Here is a 15,458-nt window from a genome sequence, read left to right on the forward strand (position 1 = left end):
TAGATAGTCAAGTGAGATTTTTCCTCCAAATATTTTCAGAAATGTTTTAATAATGACGGATTATTTTTCACTGTGTAGGGAACAGCATACATACCTGTAGGCAACAGTAAACCCTCAAAGTGAGTCAAATTTGTACTTTTTGCTCTTTTAGTAATAAATATGTAATACTTTTTCACACTGTAGGGGTATGTAATACTGATACAGCTATAAAAAGGCATATTTTTGTAGGTCTCATATGGTTATCTGGCAGCTGATTAAATGGAATTTAAGGGTAAACTGAATCATAAATCCTAGGACTATTAAATATCACAAAAGATATTTATTCATTTTTTATCTTCAATAATATTGCATTCAAAATAAAATTCTGTACCATAAAGGGCTGCACAATAAACTGTTTTTTGTTATTGTCATAATGGTGTCAGCTTGTGCGATAAACACCACAGACGACTTTTTTTTTTTTTAGTTAACTGCACTTTAAAATATTACTGTAAATCTTTTTCATTGTTCCTTTTTGTGTTTAGTTCAATGTTAAGTTTGTTAAATAAAAGAATAATGGAAATAATTTTCTTTTTTTATGTATAGGTTCATTTTTTGTACCACTGTTCTACTGAAAGCAGCAGAGAGGCTAAACTAAGTAAACTTACAAATCTATATGTTGCAAGTAATATTGTTATGGCGATACTCATCATCGTTATCGCGTATTGCCTATTTTCCTCGTATCGTGCGGCCCTTCTGAGAACTAAAGAGCAGGGGGGATTTAAGGCCACAGTGAAGAGGAAATAGACTGCTAAAATAAAGTACATAAATAACAAAAATAACAGAAGACAATTAAGTAAAGACATTAAAAGCAGCACACTATGCCGACTCTGTAGCTTTTTATTGGTCTCGGATTTAATGGCCTGGAAATATTGCTTATATTGTTTGTGAAAAACAGAAACAGGTTGACAGTATTTTGTAACATGTCTTGATGTTGCCTCTGGCTGAACTGCTGCGCATGCGCGTTTGGCCTCAGCCCCGGTCGCTCCGCCATCTTTGTCGGCTGCCCATTGTTCACTCTGGAGCTAACAGCGGCGGTTTATCACTTCATACTGCGCAACAAAATAACCTGACGGTGTCACAGGCAGCTGCCCGCGACAGTCGTGGATTTGCTCTCAGGGTTGCGACTTGTTCTCGGCCAGCAAGTAAAACAGAATGGACGATGACCAACCCAAAACCCTGTAAGTGTGTGCGTGTGTGTCTGCGTTACCGTTAGCTAACCGGTTGTATTCGTCACGTAGCTAAGTTAGCACTCAGTGGCAGCGTATTATCCGGAGATAACTCCAGTCCCAAAAACGTAAAAGAAAGGAAACTAAAACTTACTGGGAAATAACAAATATGTATGTGGGTTTAACATAATAATAATTAATAATTTTTTAACTCATCGTCAGAATGTAACATGTTATAATTCCAGCTCAGTCGTTAACGCTAGCTAGCTAACCAGCCCTCCAGAAAAAGCTCAAATGAACACGTCGGTTCACAGTGCTCGCCAAAGAAAATCCAAGTTTTCTTAAAATAAGTGCAGTTTGGTGTGTATTGTATTTGCCGAATGAAGTGGTGACTTTCAAAGGTTAGTCACGTGTATTTCAAACTGTAGTACATTTTAAGGTAGTCTGACTATAAACCGGTGAACACTGAATTGCCAGCTTTTTCTATGGAGTTTGGTGTGCAATCACTTCCACAGCTTTTCTGGGGTTAGAGTCATTACAGCGCAGACACTGAGACGTATTTTTTGATACATTTGTTACCTCATAGGATGCTGTTAATTTGTTTTTTGGAAACGGGTTATTTAAATAACCTAGGTTAGATCAATTTAAATCTTGCTATTTTAAGACAGCAGGGTTGTGAGACAATGGCGGCAGCTGAGATTTCAATATGGTTAACGTTAGCTGTCCCTAGTTGAACTCTATGTTTGGATTATTAAATGCAGAGTACAGAATAATTTGCTGTAAACTGATTTTATTGTCTTAAAACAATTGTATTTACTTGAACCCTGAAGATGGACTTGAAATCCGATTGTTGCTGGTATTTTTGTGTGTGTGTGTGTGTATGTGTGTGTGTGTGTGTGTGTGAGAGAGAGAGAGAGATTGTAGCATTCACAGACACGTCAGTTTCTTCTAAGAATATGTATTCAAATTTTTTTGAGTTGTTCAATGGTACAACCCCAAAACACAACAGGATGTGGAAGCAGTTTCACACCATTGCAATCAGGCATTTACAGTCATTCATTGCTTAGGGTCAAATTCATGCAAATAGATACAGACACAAGACCATTTAACCAAATAAGGTGAGCTGTTGTGCTCTTACCTTTCCAAATAAAACACAAGAGAGGCAGCCACCCCGGTATCTATTGATCTCAGCATGTGTGTCAACAAAAACAATCTCCAAACCCTTCCAAGGTCCAGAGCTACTTAACCAGTGCCTCAGGAAAAAGTGAACCTGATGTTTATCTCCCAGGCTGGATTTACATATATTCATCAGTCATCACCATGTGATAGCTGGAGGAAAAGCTTGCCATTTCTTGAGCACCCACACAAGATGATAAGTCACCATCTAAAATCACATCATAGAACAGTAAAAGGTACTGTCTGTGTCTTGTGTCCGCTATAGGTATGTGGGGAATCTGTCCCGGGACGTGACAGAGGCCCTCATCTTGGAGTTGTTTGGCCAGATTGGACCTTGCAAGAGCTGCAAAATGATAGTAGATGTGAGTTCATGTCTTTTCCTTTTTTTTTCACACTATGTTGCTGTTTCCCCTCTTTCCCAAGAAGGCACTTGGATACAGCAGGCCCCTTTTGGCAGCACAATCCGAGGAAGACTGTCATCCAGCGTATGAGAATTCATACATCAACTCTTTGCTTCCCGGCCTTGTGATCTGATCTAATCACTTACTCATCTCTTCTGATGTTCATCCTGTTTATCTAGAACTACCTGTCTAGTGGCTAACAGTATTGCGGCCTCCCATTTTACAGAATGAATGCAGCGTAAGCTATGCAACGTTAAACTTTCTTATCATAGAACAACTAGTTTCATGATTAACCATTTACAAATTTAGCATAGGTAACAGGCAATCTCTTATCCCCTCATTTGTTAGCAGCGTTAGCATGTGTGGTTGTGAAGCATTGATGTGAGGCAGTGATGTCGGCTGGCGCGTTACCAAACGTTTTACGAAGAGGTTGCGCCATAGGGCCACTACGAAATCCCGTCTTTACGCTGCCTTTGCATTTTTGCACAGAACCAAACAACAGTGTATCATGCTGCACCAATCTGTAATTTTAGACAGCACATCCGACATTGCAGAGGCAAAAGAGGCGTGACGGGTGTGGCGTTTAACACAACAGCGTTGACCTTTAGTGAGTCATACAACATACACGTCTGCAGCGCTTCATGAACCATAACAATGGCAATAGCAATCATGTACCATCCCTGTTATGTGGAGGCTGATCTCGTCCTCTGCTCAGAGGTTAAGGAGCTCCTGAATCTCCTTGTTTTTCCAAAATGCTGACATTTACGACCGCTGCTTTTCTTCCTTGAGTTAGCTGCTAACTGCTATTGGCTGCTCTTATTCCCGCGGTGGGTCGCACACACAACACAACATCAAAATGTCGCACCCTCTCACCCATGGTACCGTCCTGCCAGCTGTCCTGTTTATACAGACATTGTTTTGGTGCTGTTACTACCTCCTGTGGTGGCTTTAAGGCGAGACAATTCTGTCACCTATTCTGTGATCGTCCCTTGCATACAGAACAGTGAGGCGGCATAATGGTGCGATATTCCTGCCCTGAACAGGCAGTGTAAAAGCTGCTGCTGAGCCAGACAGCAGCCTGCTACACAACGCAAGAGACACAGACTCTAAATAGCAACCCACATTAGCTGTCCTGCTGAGGTCTCCTCCTTATCTAACTTAGAAACATGAACACACATCTTGTTCGGCACCTCACTGACCCTAGCTTGAGTTTGGAGGCCAGACAGCAAATAAACTGCCCAGCTGCAGCACGTTAAGCAGCATGTAAACACACAAATGTCACCTCTGTCCGGTTAGATTCTGCTGTGGTCCTAAGTCTTTAAAACCTCAAACAACACACTGTCTGTCCATGACATCTAGGCTACAGAAAGTTTGTTTACTTTTCTACTTGTTCAGTGTGGTGGAACACAGACATCAACAAGCCCCTCCAGTCAGCTGAGACGAAAAGGAGCATTTCTGATATTTCCCCAAAGACAGTTCTCTTCCTTCTTTTAATAAGAAAAAGCTTAACATTGCATTGTATTAATGTCTGTGTTTCCTGTCCACTCCAGACAGCAGGTCATGATCCGTACTGCTTTGTGGAGTTCTATGAGCATAGACATGCCACTGCCACAATCGCAGCCATGAATGGTCGGAAAATACTGGGTAAGGTAAGCTATCATATCTCCTGGGTGAGTCAACTGTGGCGAGGCTGGGTGGGCAGGGTTGAAATGAAGCGGCTGGAAAAACTTGTTTCTTGTTATCTCACTGCCCTCTTCCTGCTCCACTTCAACTTAATTTGTTTTATTCCCCTGTGCACATTATTCTTCAGTGCACAGTCTGAAATGGCCGGGGTGGGAACACTAGACACTGATCTCTGATATATTACTGCTCTGAAGAATTCTAATTCCTTAGAAACAACAATATTAAACAATGTTAGCTTTTCGTTTGTGTGTAATTGCATCCTGGTTTCTTGCTTCCTCATGGTTTCATAACACAAGTCAGTAGATGCGCCATCAAGCGATCGCCATGGATTCAAAACACGAAATGAAGGAAACAAAATATTCAAGCAATGCTTGATGTTGTCTACCTCTGCTTTCCCCCCTTCAGTTGTAGGTTTAGAAGGCTAAAAATATTGTTATAATTTTGAAACAATTGACACCATATTGACAACATTTCTGATTTAATTTAGACCTGTGTTAATAATTGCACAAACACGAACACTGATGTCATTAATATTTCTATATTTATTTTAGTAATATCTGTTGTGTGCAACAATATAACTGAAGTTTGCACAGACAATTTTTTTGCATTGTAGGGCCCTTCTGGGCTGCAACTACTTATTGTTTTTATTGTTGATTACCTCTCGATTATTTTCTCTAAAGATTAATGGTTATGCACATAAAACAGTGAAAAAGCTCAAGTTGCCAATCTCGTCTTGTTAAGTATGATCAGCATGATGAATAATATTTTGTTTAATATTATATAAACCTATGAAAATCAGTAATTGGAGAAGCAGGAACCAGTGAATTTATTTAGACATTTTTTAAGGCATACCTGACTCCCAAAATAACTGTTACCTGTTCGTAAAGAAAACTTTGTTTTTCTAGCATGCCTTGGTGGAAAATGGCCATCATATAGATTTTTTTTGAGGACCGGGTTTAACAACAGCGAAGCTATCAAAACATTGGTGACAAACTCACACAATTTGTGCAGTATAATCCATATTATTTATCAAGTAGTATGCTTAGTGCTTCCAGAGCATGGGCATTTTTGCTTTAAAAAATCTTAGTTTCGTAATCTGGCTTTGAGAGTTTTATTTTCAGTTCAGTTTCAAATATTATGGTTTTATGTATGTATTTAAAAAGCACTGAGCATACAACTGGAGAAATGACACTTGCATAAATGTCTTGGTATAGTTTTGCTGTTGTTGAAACAAGGTCTCCAGATCATCAGTTAATGTTTGCCAGTTTCCAAGGAGGAAAAAATTGTAAAGAAAAAAATGTTCTTGTCAAACTCCAGTTACTATGACGTGACTAATTAATATACAAGTAGTCATTTTTCTGGTAAAGTATTTTTTTGCATTACATTTGAACAGTTAGGATATGAAAGCATTTTTTTACGATCCTTTTTTATTTGGCTTTCAACATGTGTGCTGTTGGCGTCATTTGTCACCACACTGTTCCAACAAATATTGAACATAAGTATTTGGAGCAGGTTGTAGCATTGTGCCTCATTTCCACCGCATGGTTCGGCTTGACTTGACTGACTTTTAACATGAGGTATTTTCTCTATTTTGTTTGGTTAAACTGATTGCCATAGTGACACTTTGTAAAACTGCTGTGACATCATCTTCAATGTGACACGTGCTGAAACCTTACAACCAAACAGAGGAGTTTCTGCACTTAATCAGTTCTCGTGTTTGGTGCAGTAGTGCGGGCTGAAATTCTTTAAAATCTGGGTTGAGTGAATAGTAAAGATTGCGGTCTCTACTGGCATGAGTTAGACTATTTAAAAATGTCATATTTTTATAGGATGTCTCTTGTAGCACAAGTGACAAGTTGCCTTTTTTTTTCTGACCTTCTACTACGCGGCTCAGCTCACCTGGAAACTTGGCCGTGGTGGGACCAAAAAAAGTACCACACATTAGCCACAACTTCTGCTAATGGAAAATCAAAAATAGCAAGTTCCAGTTGAGAAGACCATGGAGCATGCAGTGGAAATGGGTCAATAGATCACATTAAAGGCACTCCTTACAAACTGATAGCATACGTTGTGTATTTACACAGGTGTGAACAAGTGCTGCTTTGGTTTTTATTGTCACTTTATGCACCATGCTCTCTGTGTTCTAACTAAGGTTTAAAGTGAGTTTGCCGTCTGTTGATTGATTTGATTTAACATGGCCCTGCTGTGTAATCATGCTACATTTAACGTTCTTTGATCTCCTCTGATTGATTGCTCTTCTGTCCCCCTACATCTTTACTGCTATGTGTTCTTTTTGCAAAGTTATTTCCACATAGAATCCACATAAGATCAACTTCAAGAGAAATACATTCAGTTGAAAATATTTTATCCTCAACAGGTATTGAAGGACCATTTGAGGAGTATAACAAGTTCGTAAAAATCACTTGTTTGTAAGTCCCTTGTTATTTGGACCTTACTTCCTACCGTTTTGCTCCAAATTTTTTTACTAGACTGAGACTGAAATGTTCCTGATTATGCAGGTGAAATCTTGATATCCCTTTATATTCTCCACTGTATTTCACTGTTTTATTAATTAATGCAAAGGTATGTAAAATTAGATAACAAGAAATGAATAAATACATTTTTAGTGGTGGTTTAAGAACCCACGTGTGGCATACAGAGACCAGCTTCTTAAAATAAGTTCTCAATCACAAAATATAAAAGTAAAACTGGTGTGTGACAAAAACCTCTAATCAAAGAAAAAGCACCTTCCTCTCTACTGCACGTGTGCTTCACTTCTCACCTTTTCTCCTCTTCCCTTGCTCTCGACATCTGTCTCTCTTGCAGGAGGTCAAGGTCAACTGGGCCACGACACCAACCAGCCAAAAGAAAGACACAAGCAGTAAGCAGTTTATCAAAATTACATGTTTTCTTCCAGGGAAAAAAAGGTTTCTTCGTCAAAGTTCTGGGGGTTTAAATTTAGAAATTTTCATCATTCTCTGCATAAAAAATAATCACTACACAGAGAAACATTGTATTATTATTTCTCGAGTGGTAAAAAATGCTTAAATTTTGCACTAAATCTATATAACAAATGGCATAAATCCAAAAATTCCTGCAGCAATGTATGAGACATAAATGCACATGGTAATAGCCATTATATACTTTCATCATAATGTTCTAAAGCCTATACACTCTAAACTTTTACATTTGGAAGAGATACTAGACCAAAACACGTTATACTAGATTTTTGACTAGAAAAACATAACGCACAGTGCTGAGCTTCATCTCATTTTAGTAATTCCAAAAGTAAATAAAGGTCTTTGAGTCAGACTCACCAGTCAGGTTGGGAATGTTTCCACCATTGACACACCTATGCAGTCATACTCTCTGTTCTTGCTTTGTTTCATTATAGATGCTATAAACTACAATATGAATGTTTTTTTTAGGTCACTTCCATGTTTTTGTTGGAGATCTAAGTCCTGAAATCACCACAGATGACATAAAAGCAGCTTTTGCTCCATTTGGGAAAATATCGTAAGTCTGTTCTCATCATCGTCATTAGTCTGAGTAAAGCTGTATTTTATTTAGTTTATGCTGTTTTAGTTTACTCCATATTGCCAATGGAATCAGACAGGCAAAATCATGAGTGACTTAAGTTATTATTAATTTTTGTAATAAATTGTGTATGGATATTAAATATATTGCTTGGTTTTATTATCCCATTTAGCTGTTTTTACATTTTGGTCTTGTTTTGGGTTTTTAAAAAAAAAAATTTTTAAAGCCTTTTTTGATTTTGTCTGTTTTTTTTCTTAAAACACTTTGTTACCTTATTAAGAAAAGTGCTACATAAGTCATGTTTCTAATCATTATGATATGTTTTTATTTTTCTAAATGGCCATAAATCCAACAAAAAAACCCAGGTCAAAAATGTGTTTGTCTCCCCAGTATTTGGTTTGGCTCTCTGCCCCAAGCCCTTTGATTTTTTACTGAAGATGTAAACATGTCACAGATTTAATGAATTTAAAAGGCTCACTGATTTTCTTAAAATAGCTGAACACTGTTGTTTTTTAACTCAACTCAATAGTAAATAATACATTAGCTGGGAACTATTTCCAGCTGCGGATTAATCCACATTTGGTACTCCAGTGAGTATTTGGGGCAGCAAGGCAGTGATGAACTACAGTGTGTGTTCATGGTTAGGAAGGAACGTGTCCACAGTCCAACACTGATTTCTTGATGTATTTTTAATAATTTTTGGACAACAGTGGAGCTCTATAGCACAGAGGAGTAAGATCTGTCAATCTGCATCAACAATATTTGTTAGTAGATGCATTCATTGTTGGTTTTGGTCTTTTCATGAGATTTGTTGACAGAAGAAAACAGAATAAAAGGGCTGATTCTTGTATTAAATTTAATTAAAAGATTGAACTATGCAGTATATGAGTACACCTCTAACCCTTCCATATATACAACTTTTTGTTGTATATATGTATATATTGTTCAAGTTAGTCAATGAGTTAAATGAAACCTCATTACTGTGGGAGTTGGTTTATTATGTTGTGAATGTAATTACAATGTAAAACTGTAAGCTGAATTTGTTGATTGTGTGTTTTATTTGCCCACAGGGATTGTCGAGTGGTGAAAGACATGGCCACAGGTAAATCTAAAGGCTATGGCTTTGTCTCCTTCTTCAACAAATGGGTAAGTGTGCCAGGAAAGCCCACATGTTAGAGGACTGAGAAAACATTGGCAGGTTGTGATTGTTGACTCAGTGGAAGCTCGGGGTTTACATTCAGTGAGAGGTTTTGTGTTTGGTGTCAGTGACTCAGGAGTTTGCATGTTTCTCTGTATCATCAGGATGCAGAGAACGCCATCCAGCAGATGGGAGGACAGTGGTTGGGAGGAAGGCAGATCAGGACCAACTGGGCCACAAGGAAGCCTGCTCCCAAAACTACAAATGAATGTGAGTTCACTGACTAAATACATTGAATGTATCTTTGCTCTCCTACCTAACTACCCACTTACCTTTGCAAAGATTCCACTGAAATATTTCCTGGAGCATCTGAGAACATAAAATGACAGTTTTTCCCATTTTATTTTTATTTTATTCTGTAAATGAGAATCTCACTGGACAAATAAACACTTCCTTAGTCAAACCTTAGGTGCCCAAGGAATTAAATTTCTATTTTTAATGTTTTAATTCAGCACATACACCAACTGACCAAAACCACTGACAGGTGAAGTGAGTGACATCGAAGAGCTCATAATAATGCAGCGTTATGCTGGGAAACCATGGGTCCTGGCATTCATGAGGATGCCACTTGACACACACCAGAACACACCCAAGCACTGCTGCAGACCGATTACACCCCCTCATGGCAACAGCACTCCCTGATGACGGTGGAAAAACTGCTTAGAAATGGCCAGAATAACCAAAAAAGAGGTGAAGGTGTCGACTTGGCAATTGAATTTGAAATTCCCCAGATCCCAGTCTGATTTAGTATCTCTGGGACATGGCAGTAACCCTTTTCACAACCTACAAGATTTAAAGGATCCACCGCCAACACCCTGGTTCCAGACACCACAGGACACTCCCCAGATGTCCTGTGTCCACCTGTGTCCATGCTTTAACAGGTCAGAGGCCCCACCTCGAATCAGACTTGGCTCTGACCGGTTGATCCTGCAGCAAACTTTTTTTCCATGTTTTTTAAATGTGTGTGTGTGTGTGTGTGTGTGTGTGTGTGTGTGTGTGTGTGTGTGTGTCTCTCTCTCTCTCTCTCTTTCTCTCTCTCTCTCTCTCTCTCTCTCGCTCTCTCTCTGTCCCTCTTATCTCTCTGTGTCCCCACTCTTAATTCAGCAGTTTTTGTGGGTCTGTGAAGGCAGCACAGGCGGAGCTCTGCATGCGTTTGTTTTTTTTCCCGCTGCAGTAGTTTGTGACTTGCAGGTTGGATAATTGATCTGTTGATCTGTTCTGAGCTGATCTGATCTGATGGACAAGAGGAGCAGATGAATGAGTGACCTAGTTTCATTTTAAGTGCTGATGCTGTCCTGCTCCGTCCATGCTCAGAGTACGCTCTGCATTTAGACAGGGTCGTGCAGTGACCACAAAAACTTAACTTAACTAAACTTAACAGTTGCACTCCTAATGAACGGTCTAGCTCCAAAAATAGAAAAGCTGTTTGTGGCAGCAGATGGTTTGATTGTGACAGGTCACCACAAAGTAGATGAATGAGTGGGAAACCCTGAGAGGGTTGGTGTTATTCACTTCACCAGTCAGTGCTTTTGTCTGATCGGTGTACAGCAGATGCACACAGCTGTATTATTAAAGACACTTTCAGAAATAACAAAACAAATAAAACTGGCTCTAACTTTATTTCAGCAACCAATACCAAGCAGCTGTCCTTTGATGAGGTGGTCAACCAGTCCAGCCCGAGCAACTGCACCGTCTACTGCGGGGGAGTCACCACAGGTCTCACAGGTGAGCTGCAGTTTGTCCATGAAATTAAGCTGCAGGGTCAGAGGCACTACTCGCATATGGGATATCAACCTTTTTACCTTTATTTTAATTTTGTTTATAGAGCAAATTATGAGACAGACCTTCTCACCTTTCGGACAAATAATGGAAATCCGCGTTTTCCCGGACAAAGGCTACTCATTTGTGAGGTAAGCGGAGTTTCTGTTTGAGCTCTCAGACATTTATTCGATGGACTGAAAGTATAACTCTCACTCTTTTCTGTGTGCAGGTTCAACTCCCATGAAGCAGCAGCTCACGCCATTGTGTCTGTCAATGGCACCTCCATAGAGGGCTATGTTGTTAAGTGTTACTGGGGCAAAGAAACAACAGACATGGTCAGCCCCATACAGCAGGTACAGATGCCACAGGTAAGCACCACCGTGATCCCCAACACAACTTTATAATCACCACCCCGGACACTAAATAAAATCCCTGCCGGACAGCTCCAGTCTTAGACTGAGGTGCAACGTGATCCTCGGGCTCTTAAAATATGTTTGTGTGTGTCAGCAGAACACGGTGAGCTTCGCAGCGCAGCCCTACAGCCAGTGGGGTCAGTGGTACGGCAACACAGCTGCACAGCAGATTGGTCAGTACGTGCCCAATGGATGGCAGGTGCCGAGCTACGGAGTCTACGGACAGACCTGGGATCAGCAAGGCTACAAGTGAGTCTGACGAAGGATCAGAGCTTGAGAGCAAACGTTCATCATTGCAAACCTCATTTACTGGCAGCCGTCTTTGTTTCTTTCCCCTCACCGAACCCGTCCCCTTTTGCTCTGCCAGTTGCCATCACGACTGCAACAGTAAATGGGTGCTAAAGGGTCACATGGTGTTTACACTGTCTCATTGGCTTTGTGATACAGCAACAGCAGGAAGTTTAATATCTGAATCTGGGATTACTTTTTGCGTCCTTCGTTTTCCTGATATTTATTTAAGATGGTGAGCAGAGGGTTTTCATTGGAAATGACTGTTAGATGTAGGTTAGTAAAAAATAGAAAATATTCAGACTTTTTTGTTAATATGTTTTCTTTACTGTCAACAATCTTACCACTATTACAAAACAACTAAAGTGTAGCTTTGAAGACTGTAGATGTAGCTGAAGCACACATCTAGCTTTACTGGCCCTGTATACATTACTTATATACATATACTAAAATTCTCAGTTATCAGTCAAAGTCCTGCATTCAGAATTTTACTACATGGTAGCGATGCTGTGCACAAGCCTAATAATGAATGTAAATAACATGTGGTGAGCTAATTAGCTAAGCTTATTACCTTTCAAGACGAAATTGCACGTCATCCGTCTGCCTTTCCCCAATTGGCGTCAGATGTTCTTGTTTCCAAGTAAGCTTTCAATTGCTGATAAAAATGAAACTGACTCATTTTTACTTACCACATCCATGATCAAAACTTGGATCGTGACAGATAGCGGACGTTTTCGCGCATACACACCTCGTATCACGTCGGTACCATGTAGTTTGTTCACATTGATTATCATGCTTGTGCACAGCGTCAGTGCCATGTTGTTTGTCCAAGTGGTGTAGCCGTAGCTGGCTGTCAGAGATGGCGGACCATTGTGAGCATGCACACCTCACATCGCGTAGGGACTCACATCGTGCATTGATAAGCTCGCCCTTTTTTTTATACCCAAATGAGCTTTATTCTGTTAGAGTGTTGCTCTCAGTGTCATCCAGAACATCTTTCACCATTCATTAGGTATGTTTACATGGAGCCTACTAATCTGATTAGAACAGGTTTAAAATCCCAAACAGATTAAACATGATCCATATAAACACCTCAGTCAGCTTAAACAGGCCCAGAGCAATAAATATTTCAATCAGCAGCAGAGTAGTCATTTTCATAAAGCGACCAAAAGAAACTTTGTATCATGTAAACAATTAACCTGATTAATCTCTGAATGCGTTCTGTCTGTCACACGCTCGCCTTCTTCTCTTTATTGCCTTTCTGTTATCTCTTGCATAACACGCCTACATCGCCTCTATAGAAAACAATGACGGCTAGTGCGGTGGCTGCAATAGAAATAAAGCTGCTGATGTTTTGAATATCCATCGCCATGCTTCCTGGAATGTTATCACCAGACGAGAAGTCACATGACATCACTCAGTGGAAACACCGTCATGTCGCAGCTGTGTTTATCAACATTTCGAAACTATCGCTTACGTTTTGCACAAATCTTTAATGGAAACCCGCTTGATATCAGAGGAATGCTACAACATCCTTCATTAATTTGCTAACTATTGTTTCCGTCTGCTGTTGCAGTCATTTACATGCTGGTGCCGGATGGACAGGCGTGGGCGCCGTGAGCAACGGAGGCATGGTGGAGCCCGGGCAGGGCGTCAACGGGACAGTGCTAACCAACCAGGCCGGCATGAGCACTGCTGGCTACCACACCCACTGATCACCGATCACAGTAGCCCTCCGTCAAGTCTCCGAGGCCACAAGGATGATACTCTGCTGGGGAAAAGGAGCGCATTAGATGTGCTCTCTCTGTTACCACACAAAATTAATCTGTTAGCGAGGCTGGTCCGCCATTTTATCAACCTCTACCAGCCCATAACTTCACCCACTGCCCAAATCTGCAAGTGTAAAGAAAACAACCCACTCCAGAACACTTCAACACTGTTTAATAACAGCTAACTGCTAATGCACCTTAGCATTCCTGGGCCCATTTTATTGTTTGGCGTATTTTTGTAATGCCTGCAGATTACCGGCCAAAATGTAGATTATACGACCGTGTCAAGATATTTCTAGCACAGCCACATTTTAGTTTAAAAGGAAGATCGAGTCGTTCTAGCGAAACACAGTTTGTTTTTCGGCCCATCAGAGCCAAAGAGCAAGGGCCGAATTTTATACCAGTGTTTAACAATCAAATGGGGAGAAGAGGAACTTCGCCACAGAAAGCACTCAGTAGTCCAGAGTGATGCAGTGTGTTTATTTTGTCCTCTCACTCTCACTGCTGGTCTGTCCACCTGTTACCGACGTGAAAAACAAGTCCAAGCAAGTTCTCAGGGTGTTGTTGAGTCATTCTGTGAAATGTAGGAAATCACTGAGTAGAACAAAGTAGGCAGGTGGAGGGAAAGCGGAAAAACAACAAAACAAGTCAAAATTCAGCGCTCCCTCACTTTTTCATCCCCCGGGACGGACTGAAGACGAGGATCCAGTCTGCGGATGAGAAATGTCTGTGTGTGCTTGCGTGTGTGCATGAACTGATGCTTTTACACACAAGAACAATGTCCAGTTCATCTCCCCCCTGAAACAAAAAAAAGGACTACACCATCTTTTTTTTTTTTTTTCGTTGATGCAGAAAATAGTGTCATTTTCTTTCTTTTTTGTCCGGAGCAACTTTAAAATGCTGACATTGTATAAAGAGCTTTTTGCCTTTTTCGTGTTTCATTTGGGGACTGTCTTATAAAGAAACGTTGCAGTGACACCGTCGAAATCACACAAGACCGTTTATGTTTGTTTCTTAAACATCAAGTGGCTGTCAACTGTCAACTTTATTTTTTAAAATTAGATTTTCAATATCTCAAATAAACCAATTGCAGGGATTACTGCCACTCTTATCTTACTTATAGGCAGACAAATATTGCACAAATACTTAAGGTTATCTTTTCACAAAAATTTGAAATACTAGGGTTTTTTTTTTTTATGTTTTTGCATTCCACTTTCTTTTGTCTGTTTTTATGTAAATAACCAAACAGTCTGTTCAATTGTACTGAATCTGTATAAAGACATCATATTGATAAAGGAAGCGCGCTTGCTTCTGATTGGGATAAAGGACTCCAGAAACGGCTGTTTGACAGTAGCATCCCTGTCCAGTGCTGGTCCGTGTACAGTAGAGACAGTGCAACATTTGATTCTTCCAGAGGCTCCGACGACAAGCAGCGTTGCCATGCAACGCAAAAGCCTTTCGATTAACTAGTAATACATCGTTTAAGTTATTCTGTCTGGAACCTAAATGACAGTTGTTTTTATAGCTTCAGAAACAACATTATGAGGATCAGATTTTTTTTGCACTGTGGCCACCATCATTTTTAATAGAGTTGAGAAATCCATTGTGTTGCCTTATTATTATCAGTGAGTTACTTTTTAATTTAACCAAAAATCATCCAAGAGTAGGCGGTGCCTAAGAATGTTTTCAACCTATGTTTTGGCAAGGGAAGTTCTGTTGATGCTTCAGTAACATGGTTTGAGTTTTTGCTTTGTCCCATTAAAATGCTGATGCTTAAAACAGCTCCCAGTGACACTGTTTGCATCTTATGTTTCAAAACGGGGTTGAACCTGGAAGCACTGACAAAACAGAATATACTGTGGTTGACTTTTATTTACACAGCACTCCTGTGAGTGCAGAAAGGGCTCAAGCATGGGTTTATTTCAAAATGCCAGGACTTAATCTTCTGGTTATTTCCCAAAGTCTTAAAGGGACAGTTCACTCCAAAATCAAAAGAGCAGATTTTCCCTCTTTGCTGTGGTGCTGCT

General features: G+C 40.0%; 1 protein-coding gene across 2 annotated transcripts; it reads left to right on the top strand.

Annotated features, from left to right (window-relative positions):
* Positions 1–1,025: 1,025 nt before the first annotated feature.
* On the top strand, positions 1,026–15,214 carry LOC121959546 (nucleolysin TIA-1-like). Of its 2 annotated transcripts, none has more exons than XM_042508912.1 (12): positions 1,026–1,217; positions 2,647–2,743; positions 4,333–4,431; positions 7,292–7,346; positions 7,894–7,981; positions 9,073–9,148; positions 9,305–9,410; positions 10,827–10,925; positions 11,026–11,110; positions 11,191–11,329; positions 11,469–11,623; positions 13,239–15,214. In XM_042508912.1, the coding sequence occupies exons 1-12, from the start codon at positions 1,192–1,194 to the stop codon at positions 13,375–13,377; spliced, it is 1,164 nt and encodes a 387-aa protein (XP_042364846.1). In that variant the 5' UTR covers positions 1,026–1,191; the 3' UTR covers positions 13,378–15,214. The 2 variants fall into 2 exon arrangements, with proteins under 2 accessions (XP_042364846.1, XP_042364847.1); XM_042508913.1 differs by having other exon boundaries at positions 11,472–11,623.
* Positions 15,215–15,458: the final 244 nt, after the last annotated feature.

This window comes from Plectropomus leopardus, chromosome 20, assembly GCF_008729295.1.
Source record: "Plectropomus leopardus isolate mb chromosome 20, YSFRI_Pleo_2.0, whole genome shotgun sequence".
Lineage (NCBI taxonomy): Eukaryota > Metazoa > Chordata > Actinopteri > Perciformes > Serranidae > Plectropomus > Plectropomus leopardus.